Source organism: Ostrinia nubilalis, chromosome 3 (assembly GCF_963855985.1).
Source record: "Ostrinia nubilalis chromosome 3, ilOstNubi1.1, whole genome shotgun sequence".
In the NCBI taxonomy this organism is placed as follows: domain Eukaryota; kingdom Metazoa; phylum Arthropoda; class Insecta; order Lepidoptera; family Crambidae; genus Ostrinia; species Ostrinia nubilalis.
The window spans coordinates 15,834,655-15,847,198 of NC_087090.1; the positions used below are offsets into that span (position 1 = coordinate 15,834,655).

The 12,544-nt window shown below is 37.2% G+C and overlaps 1 protein-coding gene across 1 annotated transcript in view; it reads right to left on the reverse strand.

Annotated features, from left to right (window-relative positions):
* Positions 1-12,544, reverse strand: part of LOC135088061 (GTPase-activating protein skywalker) — a 116,419-nt gene that overhangs the window by 21,575 nt on the left and 82,300 nt on the right. The window contains exon 5 of the mRNA XM_063982947.1: positions 8,230-8,354. Coding sequence (XP_063839017.1) covers positions 8,230-8,354 — 125 coding nt within the window. The remainder of the gene's footprint in view (positions 1-8,229; positions 8,355-12,544) is intronic.

The following is a 12,544-nucleotide window of genomic DNA, read 5'->3' on the forward strand; positions in this document are numbered from 1 at the left end:
TATGTTAGAAAAACATTCGCCATGCCACATAGAGAGCTCACAGATGACCGGAATCCTGTCGGCGACTACTTGTGATAATGGTAGGCGACTTTAGGCGACTGTCGGCAACGTCTCCGACTCGCGCCTTTCACTGTCATGACATGATGACACTGTTGACACTCTGACTCCATGTTAGTGACCCGTCCGTCTTCGAGAGTCGCGATGCATCGGCAACTGTCAGCGACCATCGACGGTATTCGCGATGCGTCGGCGACAGTCGTCTAAATTGACTGTCTTCAGCGACCGTAGCCGTCTTAAGGCTTGGTATTTCTTCTAAAGTAGGTATTTCGCGCTGTCAAAATCTGCGCGCGCAATTCTTCGCCGAAAACAACGCGTCAAAGAGCTCCCGCCACAATTTCCAGCTACACAGTATAGAAATACGCAGTTGGTTAGGTTAGGTTGACTTCCTTCCCTTCAAGCGTCACACTCACAACACTTTCTAATAGAAATCATATCCAAGTGATACAAATTAAAACACCTTTCAGACTTTTTGGGAATATATTCTAGAATCGAATAAATATAAAATATAACTGCAGAAGTAAACACTGTTCAAAGTGGCCGTGGCGTCGCCCGACCTTCTGGAAGTTCTGCGCCGGCTTAAAGAATTTCAAGATTACGTCACCCGACCTATCGGTAGGCCCTTGGGAGCTTGAGCGATTGGATTTTTTTTTTATGATAAGTTACTCTTAATAGCGATTATTTAGAGCTTGGATAATAAATTTAATTATAGTTGTTGCAATTCACGAAGCTTTGAATGTGGTTAATAACATTAATCAGTATAGGTACGCATCAATTTTGTTCAGTCTCTTTGTTTATTAATAAATTAAAATATCATACTAAAATTGCAGAAACATATTTGTTTGTATTGGCCTGGGTGTTTTCTTTCTATAATATGTATGACGTATGTACGGGGTTCTGTACCTATCGAAAATTGCTATAAGCATCACACGCGGTTACCTGCGTACCTCTGTGCACTCATGGGAGTTTAAGCAGAGGTCCCTAGAGTTTGACTTTGAGCTTTGTTTATAGTCATTACGAAGCAGACTGATGGGAAACTGCACTGTCTTGAATTCGAAAGGGTAATTTGACGGTGTTTGGGGAATTCTAGGAATAAATACAGAGTCTCCTCATTGAGATTGAGACATTTCAATTTGAGATTTGACTTGACATTGAACACAATCTGAAATGGAGTTTTCAAACACTTGTAAAAATAAAAAGTTATTAAATCAAAGGCACTGAGTAGTATTGATATCAACTTCGAAGAAAATGACTGCCAAAATTACTTTCTACCCGTTCCACACGTCTTTCATGAATTATATTAAGGTATTGTTAAACTAAATTTCAAGTAGATTGAACCAAGGAATCACTTTGTCCCATACAAACTTTGCCCCCTTTTTTCACCCCCTTCATTTCATGACCCCATTTCGGAAAATCTTTTCTTATGAGATGCCTACGTCATAAAAAGAACACACCTTCCAACTTTCAGGTCTCTACGATATCCGTCAGTCATTTAGGACAAAGCATTTTTATTAGTTGTTCAAAACTCTATCGTTCCAGGTATGTCATTGACAGGAGGGCGCTACTATCTTAATGGGTTATTCATTAGTCCACTTGACATTTCAGAATCGTTTGACTTTAGATACCTAAGCGATTTGATATTCGGAGTCTTTTAATGAAATCAAGTTCTGAAATAACTTGAGGTGTTGTACCCGATCAAGCTTTTCATTGCAGGACAGTTAAATAGTTTTATTATTAGTTTCTTCTCTAAGTCTTAATTTGTCAGAGTAGTTAAAGGCTCCATGAGAGCAAAATTTAGCTTTATAATAGTTTTTAATTTTTTTCTTGAAATATTTGACGCCTTGTAATCTCTCGTTAATATAGGTCCACACAAATAAAGAATGTTTGACTTCGACTTTAATAATTATGCTCTTACATAATTATAAATAAACTAGCTTTCCGCCCGCCGCTTCGCCCGCGTGGAATTTTTTGGTTTTTATATAACTTATTACACTCAGATATAATGTGGCTTTCTATTGGTGAAAGATTTTTTAAAATCAGTTCAGTAGATCCCGAGATTACCCCTTACAATTTAACAAATATACAAACACACAAACTTTACCTCTTTATAATATTAGATTATAGATAGGTAATTTGAAACCCTATTTTGTTTTATTCTTTTTTTTATTTTAAATATTTCACGATCCAAACTAATATTTACTGTAAGTAAATGCTAAATAGTTAATATTAGTTTGGATTGTGAAATATCCTACTAATATTATAAAGGCGAAAGTTTGGATGTCTGGATGTCATGATGTCTGGATGTTTGTTACTCTTTCACGCAAAAACTACTGAACGGATTTTGTTGAAACTTTACAGTATTATTGTTTATAACCTTATGACGATATGTGGCAAATAAATTTCAATAAATAAATAAGTCGTGTCTAAAAGCGCCATCTATCGTCATTGGTTAAAATCTACAGCACTGGACAAACTACGGTATGACGTTCGTAAATATTCATTCGGGGGAAACCGTGAAACGCCATCTATCAACATGGGTAAAATGAGGTAAAACATCATATCTAACGGGGGTAAAACGAGGTCCACGCGAACGAAGTCGCGGGCGGCCGCTAGTTTATAATAGGTAGCTTTCCCTCCGCAACCTTATTGGTATTCCATGTATGTGTCTTTTAACTGAGTTCTGTTAAACATTTCATGTAAAATTTGTCCAATTATAACTCTATTTACATCTGCATCTGTAAGCAAGGATTCATGTTCTCCAGTCCAGATGCCGAGTAAACAGAATCGTCTTTCAGTGACGTGCAGCTGCCCCTATATTTGACCCACTGACCCAATTTTTTATTATTTATTTGTGTCAGTGTGCTCTTCTAAAGAGTGAAGACGATTGTATGTAGGTACTATTAAAATGTAATTTTAACTCATTGGTTTTGTCTCATATTTGAGGAATGTATCATGAGTAGAGTCTTAGTTTAAAAGGATGCCAACGATTTAAATTTCAATAGGTAGACAAAATTCAGAATTCTTAATTATCAAAAATTTTAGCTTTCTCCAGTAACACTGGTATTATTATACTGTGACTCATCAAAGTCATCATTGTCAAAAATATTGACATATCGAGAACTGTCACGGCCAAAAAACTGGCACGCGTCCGTCCTCCGTAAGCGCCACCGCGCGACTGATTGAGATTGTCCAAGCCGTCATGGGCGATTTTTTCCACATTTTTTAACATAGTAACTAAATAAGACGCAATATAAAAATTTCATCCGTTAAAAGCCCTCAAGTTATTTCTGAACTTTAGTTTAGTAAAAGATTCAGAATCTCAAATCGCTTATTTTAAAAATAAAACCATTATTAGAGAACGAATAGAGGTAACTTTGGGAATTTATTCTATCGAGTCAACTTCATCAAATCGTGTTTCCATCCGTTAATAGCCCTAGAAAATATCCTCAACTATGCCCAAAAAAAATCTTAGCCTTTTATTTTACTGTTTAGTACCTCAAAAATGAAAAATGAAAACCTCATTTTCGCCATTTTCTCTGTTACCCGGCCTTAAGTCGCAAGCTGTCGCCGATATTCTGTTGCCCGTCTGTGTGCTCCCATGGACTCAGGTGTGAATAAGACCAGAAAGCATCTCGTTCCAATAGTTTAACATAGCAATCAGTGCGAGATTGCAGTAGCGATCGCAGCCTGCTTTTCCCATACAAACGATTTCCAATATCGCGCACGTGTTCCAAACGAGTCTCTCTCCACTCTACAGAAAGATTCCTTTGACATAGTCACAGAGTTGTAAATAATGATTTCTTGTAACGAGTGAAGATTTGTAACTTAAGATAGTCACATAGTTTAGTAAATAAGACCTAGAACTGAAGGACCGACAGCAAAAGATTTATATGCTTTCACATGGTGATGGTTCAGCACAATCCATTATATTGACGTGTCACTGTGTGCACGAAAACAAGTGATAAATCCAGAGTTTGGGGCGTCTTTACGAGGCCGAGGAAAAGAGGGAGATACTACAAATAAGTTGCTCTTCAACAAAGTAAACAAGCGTGCGAAATAAAACGAAAAAGCTTTGCAGTAACTTTCAGGCACTCATATTATCATCACCGTTAGGTCATTTATTCAGTGTCCATTGCAATTTGCAGGAGCCTTCATCTTCATACTTACATTATTTAATTTAAAATCACTAAAACAGTCTCAATAATATGCACCTGATGTCGTGCCCTGAGTGCCCAAGCAACTGCACTTAGGAGGATTTGATGAGTGCTGCTGACAACGGCACTCTTGTGGCGAAGTTTTGGGCTGACACTGTGTAGGTTTGTTGTCGACACGAAAAGAAAAAGTCTCAATAAGATAGGATCAGATGTTTCCATGTTTGGAGCGAAGCCCTTCCGTCAGACACCGACAAAAGTATCCGCAAATTTTATCTGATGAACGTGACTACGTTTCCAACACTCCAGTGACGTAATACGAAGATGACGTCACTCTACCCATCCTCCTTACTAATAAAACAAAAACGTCAAAAAAGCGAAAAGCACAAATTACAATCAAAGGATGTATTAGTTTAGCTTTTTTAACTCTATTACGTATTATTATTCTCTAAATCTACCCCTAGTGGGGATTGTGCCACTACTATGCACTTGCTTCCAAAGCATTCCAAATTTCCCAACTGCCCCCCCCCCTCTCGCGTGCTGCATAGCATGTAACGATCACGAGTGTTTCGGCCGGACGGGTCACGCGATCGTAAAGGCCCTTACATTTAATTCAATTTAGCCCGAGCTCGACCTATATCCGCTAATTGGGATGCACTATTTTGCAAGATTGGTCTTAAAAGTAGGGTTTCTGCTCGAGCTTTCTCGAACTCGAGAAAACTCGAGAAATTTGGCTTCATTCGAGACGAGAAAAAAATTACCGGAGCTCGAGAATTCTCGAGTTTCGATTTTGAAGCTTTAATATTCTTGAAAGCCTATTTTCTTAGACAAAAGTAAGTTTTTTAATTATTTAATAGGTTAACGTTGCGTTTAGACTGGCCTAGTCTTTCCTTTTTTTAACTAATTTGATTTGCAAGTAATGATCTTAACCGAAACTAATGATGTTTACCTACGAGTATGCTATATTTTATTATGTTTGTATAACTGACTGAAAATTTTTTGTTAACTATCTGTTAGTTTAGGTACCTACTCGTAAATACGTTTTTTCAAGTCGTTATCTTTAAGTTTAAAAATTTATTTAAAAGTTTTTTTTTTGTTTGTAAATGTAGATTTATTATCGTAATTTTTCTATTAATTTGGACTTGTGTTCTTTGGAAAACAAGTGATTCAATTGGAGCTCCAGATATGTATGGTTATTTATCCTTAAAGTACACGCGACTTTATGACTTTTGTTCCTTTAGTTAATTACTAAGTTATAATTATCCTACTAATATTATAAATGCGAAAGTTTGTGTGGATGTCTGGATGTTTGTTACTCTTTCACGCAAAAACTACTGAACGGATTTTGTTGAAACTTTACAGTATTATTGATTATAACCCAGACACATTATAACATTAATAAAAACCCGTGTTTTTATTAAATTTCAACCGATTTCAACAGTTTTAATTAAAAGACTCGAGACCCGAGAAAACTCGAGACTTTGGCCTCGAGAATTCCCGAAACTCGAGAAAAAAAATAAGTCGAGAAATCAGAAACCCTACTTAAAAGTAAATCAGCGTACTGTTCGTTTTGCTTTGAGTATTTTTCCATTGCTGGTGTTTAGATTTGATTAAACAATCATTTGAATTGCGGTATCAGGATCGATGTCAGGGGTTTCCCGGTGAGTCAAGGAGTTTTTTATAACGTGAGAGCCCCATGTCGGTCGATAGAGGTTACATTCTGTGCGCAATCCGCGATGTTTACGATTTTGGTATGAGACGTGAGCCCGTGCATTCGTAAGCCCTACTAGGCAACTCCGCAGTTTTAAAGAGATCCAAAATTCCAAATATATTTTAATGGAGGAAATACCCAATGGAGTATAAAATCGAATTTTAAGTGCCAACTTCCCGAAATCTACGCTTTACCTTTAACCCTTTATACGGCAGTGGGAATATAGTTCCCATTATATTTTAAACTTTGTCTTAAGGTCTAAGGTCTAAAAAGATTAAAAAATTTAACTGATTATGCCCGTCAACTTAACATGTGTGTTACTACTAGCCGAGACAATGTGTAAACGACTTTAGTCGGCAATTTGCTTTATTTACCCGCATGCAGATCAAATAAAGATTGGTAAGACCGTCCGGCACGCAACGCTGATAACGCGCGACGTAAGTTCAAGTTTATCGTCGGCGTTACTAGACTAAGAGCTAGTGAACGCCAGACCTATGTCACTTTATAAAAGCTGAAAGTTTGTCAGCGTATGCTCCCAATATAGGTTAGAATGCTGGTAAAGAATCATGAAGTTTGGGTCATCGTGGCTTTGGCAGATATCCTAAAAAAACTGTCTGGCAAGGAGTTGGAACTGTCAAAACTATCTGGCTGATGTGGAAACAACTTGCAATCATTGCCCAAACATTATGCTTAAAAATCAGATTTTTTGGTATAACGTATTGGGAGCATACGCTGACAAACTTTCAGCTTTTATAAAATGACATAGGTCTGGCGTTCACTAGCTCTTAGTCTATCTTATGTTATGTGTCGTAATCGTAAGGGGCTACTTTGTAACGATGTCCGTATTTTACATGTATTTTAACCACCTGGAAACACAGAAGGAACAATAGCGACGGACAAAGACGAAAATACGAAAAGCTTCTCTCAAGTGAGTTGTTACTTCCCGAGACGTATTTTTTGCGGATAAAGGTAGCAGGAAAACGCTGGATGCAGGCCGCTACCTTTGTGGAAATTATTAGGGGAGGCCTATGTTCATCAATGGACGTCCTATGACTGAAATGATTGTGATGATGATAATGATTTTTTGCGCTGACCCGATATCTAGTTGGTATTGTTGATCGAAGACGAAAACTGTCTTGTTTAGAAGGCAACCGGCTCAGACTTAAATCTATGCGAGTTCCCATCTCTCGTTCCCACTCTCACCTTTAAACTCCTGATTTTCTAGTTAACAAATATTAAAAACAACATTTGTCATTTTTAAAAACGAGAGTAAAATATGTTTTTGCTAAAACATCGGTCCCAATAAAATCCAACTGTTGACGATCAAGTAACATTCATCGGGGTTAAAAAATAACTCGATAAAAACATTTAGTGCAAATCCATTCGAAAGCAATAAACAGATCGTTAAATTGAAACTGAGAAAAAGATTTACGTGAATCCGCATCCAGCGAGCATTCATCATAATGTTTGATATTAACGCCGCTGTATTTTTGTAATCAAAGCAAACTAATTTGAAGGTTGCCATGAATGCTGCTTGATTGATGCGTAATCAACAGAAAGATATGCTGACGAAAATAATCACAAAGAAGCACTCGCATTGCTTAAAGATATTTACAGCTTGGAATACAAAAATAAGAAACGCATAAAGAAAAATATAGTTTTAAGAGAAAAGAATGCAAATGTCGTTAAAGAAACAAACTCTAAAGATCATTAGCATCGACAATAAACGATTTTGAAATATACATAGATGTTACTAAGCGTTTAACCGACTATCTAAGTTCGAAGCAGAATCAAGATCGGGCGATCAAGTGACTGATGATAATGTATCACGATTTGAGGATTCTTGAATACTAATCCCTGATGCTGCTATCATATCAGAAGACAAAGTAAAATTCGATCGTACAGTAGATATTGCACGTAATTTCGCTACGTGAAGTGATAGCGAATCCAAATTCACAATCTGATTCAAACTCAAATCACGTTTTTTGAATGTCACTTTGTAAATACCAATTAACGGCATATAAGAAAAGAAGCAGCGTGAGATGTTCACCCACAATGTGAACCGACAACATCATAAAGGTAGCAGGAAGGTGCTGGACGCAGGCCGCTACCAACCGGGAAACATGGAAAGCATTGGGGGAGGCCTATGTTCAGCAGTGGACGTCCTATGGCTGAGATGATGATGATGAAGAAAAGAAAAAGAGGAAGCGAAGCGAAGTTCAAATGCCCACCAAAATTAAATGGCAGTGCACATCTTAAGCTTAACCGTGCAAAGTTAGTAGGTAGAAGAATATAAAAAGTCATTCTTACGGCATGTTTCTTGGCGATCTGCATCACCGTCTTCCACGTGACCTCGTTGAGCAGCTTCGTCTGCGTGATGAACATCTTCTCCTTGGACGCGACCAGGCTGGCCATGCAGTGGTAGCACTCCTCCTCTGCAATGGAGAATCTATGGTTATTATAACAGATACCGATTCGGGGTGGACTGGCACGATAAGAATGTCAAAGGAATCCTAGAAATAAATCGTTTCGTAATTACAAAAGATTATACTCGTAGTATTAATGCAATCATACAATGGCAATATTGACTATTTAAGTTTATCGACATCGTAAAAGGTATTTTCATTGCTAATAAAACAAATACTGTGACTTAACAATGAATGGAAAGCAAAACAGATGCACGAGTAGTAATGGAGTAAAATAGACATTAAAAATAAACCATTTAGTACGAAAGGAGTAAAATTGACATTCATTTAAAAACCATTTAGATAATATCAGTTTTGTATGGATTAAAGCATTTCCATCAATACAAATGGAGTGGTAGCATTGTTTGTACCTATGTAATGGGTGTGACTGCTATAAAAATGTTTAGTCACATGTGCTGCAAAGAAAAATATTCTGAAGATTTAAGACATGTCGGAATATTCCCCTCTTTGCAATGGGTACATCCTCGACAGTAAACAAACACGTTGACATCCAGAAGCGAGATCTTCGCTAGGGGGCGAATCAATCACGCGTACTGAGAAGCAATTTGCCTGCTAACCCACACACGGGCTCCCGGGGGAACCGGAGATGTGAGATCAATTACTGCTGTACATTGTGTTGTAATTGCACAGATCAATCAGGAGCTTCCGATGGAATTGGCAAGTCAAAATGCAGCGCGTTTAGTGAAATTCCATACGTTTATACGCATTTCGGCGAGACGCACCTCGTCACAATCCGGGATAGGAAATCCTTGGGGCCTTTGTCTAGCACTGGACGTTTTTTGGCTGAAACGAAGCCATGTAGAAGCAAAAAACGTTGAATATAAAATACAGGAAGGTATTAAAAGAAAATATGTGACAAGCGGTGACTGGTACTGTGACTGCATCGATCAATAGATATTCTTGAGACGGGGGTTTGGCCTGGTGAATCGCTTACCGGACTTCACCTAGTGTGGTTTCAGTTCGACGGGTACAAATGTCAGTGAGACCATTAAGCATTTAAACCAGGAGTCAAACACCAAAGAGGAAAAGGAAAGTCTATCGGTATTAGTAATTCTTTAAGTAAACAATGAAAATTACCAGACCTAGAATCTTTTTATTTTATTCTTCATAATTATACCCTTTTCGTTAACGGTACTAATTACGAAACACCTGTTCATTTTAATAAAAGAAGTAATTGGGTCAGTGAAACCGTGAAGCAAGGCATTTACACAGGTGTGAAAACTCATATGTTAACGAAGTATGTGCTGTGTACAAACACGGTAATTATTATGTTATGAGTGTTATGGATGCGGGCAGCGCAGGACCGTTCATTGTGGAAAACCTTGGGGGAGGCCTTTGTCCAGCAGTGGACGTCATTTGGCTGAGACGACGAGTGTTATGTTAGGCTGTTGGCCCGGAGTAGACGTCTTTTGGTTGAAAATAACGAATGGATGATTGGGAAACATACTCGTACAATTAGTATTGTTAAAGTTAAAACTTCGGAATACTTCTTTTATAATGCAACAGCTAGGGAGGGACTGAAATTCGTTGCCTGCTGCTGTATTTCCACTACATGACACTACTCCAGGCATTTTCAGGGCGAGAGTGAATAAGCACTTACAGTGCAGATATGTACCATCCTAGACAGCATCTCAGTTACGATTGCGGTCAAATACCTGCCTTGTTCTGCAGAAAAAAGAGACTCCCGAATTTGAACTTTTTATTCCCTCGAGTGTTCGTTAATTCTGGCAAGTCTTCGACGTAGATTTATGTTTAAAGAATTTCCCAATACTTTTTTATGTAATTTGTCCAACTTTGATGAACGCAAAGTGCTCACGTTCAAATATTAAAAGCATTTCCTTGGAACTCATGGTACATTTCTGTCTGAAATATAGCGATGTACACTTAACGCCTCAGAGCTTTCACATTAGTCCAATATCCGGCGCTGTAATAACGTTACGGGGTCCTGCGGGACTAGGGTTGCCAGGTCCAAAAACACAAAAGCCGGACTCTGTGCTTCATTTGGCCGTACATTTTACCCTAAAAGCCGGACATGCGACACAATTAGTCACGAGTGAGTACCTACTATCATCATCGGTTGCCTAACGTCCTGGTGCGTGCGTGCCTTATTCTGTGGCTCGACTTTCGCCTGGCGCGGCAGCCAAATAAAAAGCCTAACAAAAGCCGGACAGGCCGGACATCGGTTATTTTGGCCGGACACGCAATCAAAAAGTCTAACTATGTCCGGCTTTATCCGGACGCCTGGCAACCCTATGCGGGACGCCTGGGGCCCGACTCACAGTGTGTTATGGGACTGTATAAACGGACATTCTCATTGATTTGATGAAACGTATAGAGCTCAGTTATACAAACATGATAGTAAAACTCCCGTTTGAAAATTCCACGTAGTTTTCGCGGTATAAAAATTCAAAGTTACCTATTTTTTTACTTCAAAATTATGCAAAAATATTCTCACTCGTTAACTAATAACATTTAATTCAGAATTGTTACAATACTTCATAGAGATCTTAAAACTACACGTAATAAGCGTATTAAGTGCTTCGTAAACGCATTCAGTTAATTAGAAAAAATGATTTTAGTGATTTTTGTTTTTATTTTTTTTCTCAATTATATCTTAATATATGCAAACATTTTTAAGTGCAAGATATAGTCTGATATTTAGTCTAATTGCATAAAAAAAATCAACTTTAAATTCCGTGATATATTTGAGGAAAATCAAATTGAAAATATGCGCAATATAGAATTGTAAATTTCCCATCACTTTTTAATAGCAATATTTCTTTTGGATGTTTAAATATCATCAGCTCGATTGTACCAAATTATTGTATTGACATTCGATTTACATAGGTTTCAAATCGATGAGAAAATTATTAAAGGTAGGATAAATTTCGACTTCCTAGATTAGTTTACATACTTTTTTAGTTAGTTACTTACATACAACTTAAGTTAATATAAGAGTGTTAAAAAAGAAAAATAACTCGACTTGAGAACCTCCTCCTTTTTTTGAAGTCGGTTAAAAACAATGTGAATGTGACTTTTTAGAACCTTCAACACTATGCACATAACAGGCGGGATTTGAAACTTTTTAGGCATGAATTATTCCTTCCAAAATTGTCGACCCTAGACTCGTAAAAATTTTATTAAGACGTTTTATGTTTTTTCTCAAATATATCACGGAGTTTAAAGCTGATTTTATTAATACAATAAGATTAAATATCAGACTATATCTTGCAATTCAAAATGTTTGCATATATTAAGGTATAATTGAGAAAAAAAATAAAAACAAAAATCACTAAAATCATTTTTCCTAATTAACTGAATGCGTTTACGAAGCACTTAATACGCTTATTACGTGTAGTTTTAAGAGCTCTATGAAGTATTGTAACAATTCTGAATTAAATGTTAATAGTTAACGAGTGAGAATATTTTTGCATAATTTTGAAGTAAAAAAATAGGTAACTTTGAATTTTTATAACGCGAAAACTACGTGGAATTTTCAAACGGGAGTTTTACTATCATGTTTGTATAACTGAGCTCTATACGTTTCATCAAATCAATGAGAATGTCCGTTTATACAGTCCCATAACACACTGTGCGACTAAGTGATTCGTTCCCGAGTCTAGGATAGGGTTGGCAGTTGTGCATATTTTTAATCTTCAAACTTTAATTAATGAGTCCGAGAGGACTTTCCTTCACTACTTAGGGTGGATTCGACCAAACAAAAGTAAATATTAATCTCAGAATAAACTTGTAATTTTGACATATTTCCCATACTGAAACTGTCAATGTACCTGTTATACCAGGAGTTATTCTCGGATAAAAGTTTGGTCGAATCGGGCCTTAGTTGGATTTAATAGTGACCAAGATGTAGACACGGTGAAAATGAGTAATGGGCTCATAATCAAATTAATCAAGTTTCTTGGATGACACTTAAAAAATTAAATGGAAAGTAAATTCTATATTTTCACAAAATCAAATGTTAAATGAATGTTGGCTAGAAGTATTCCTTGATATGCTGCCTGCCTATGCTTTTAGACTACAATCACTATGAGAGTGCTTACGCTACACTGTGCCAATAGGAATAGGACACACTCAATGTCTTGAATCACGTCCTTATAAGGATTTCCTTCTCTCGAGCG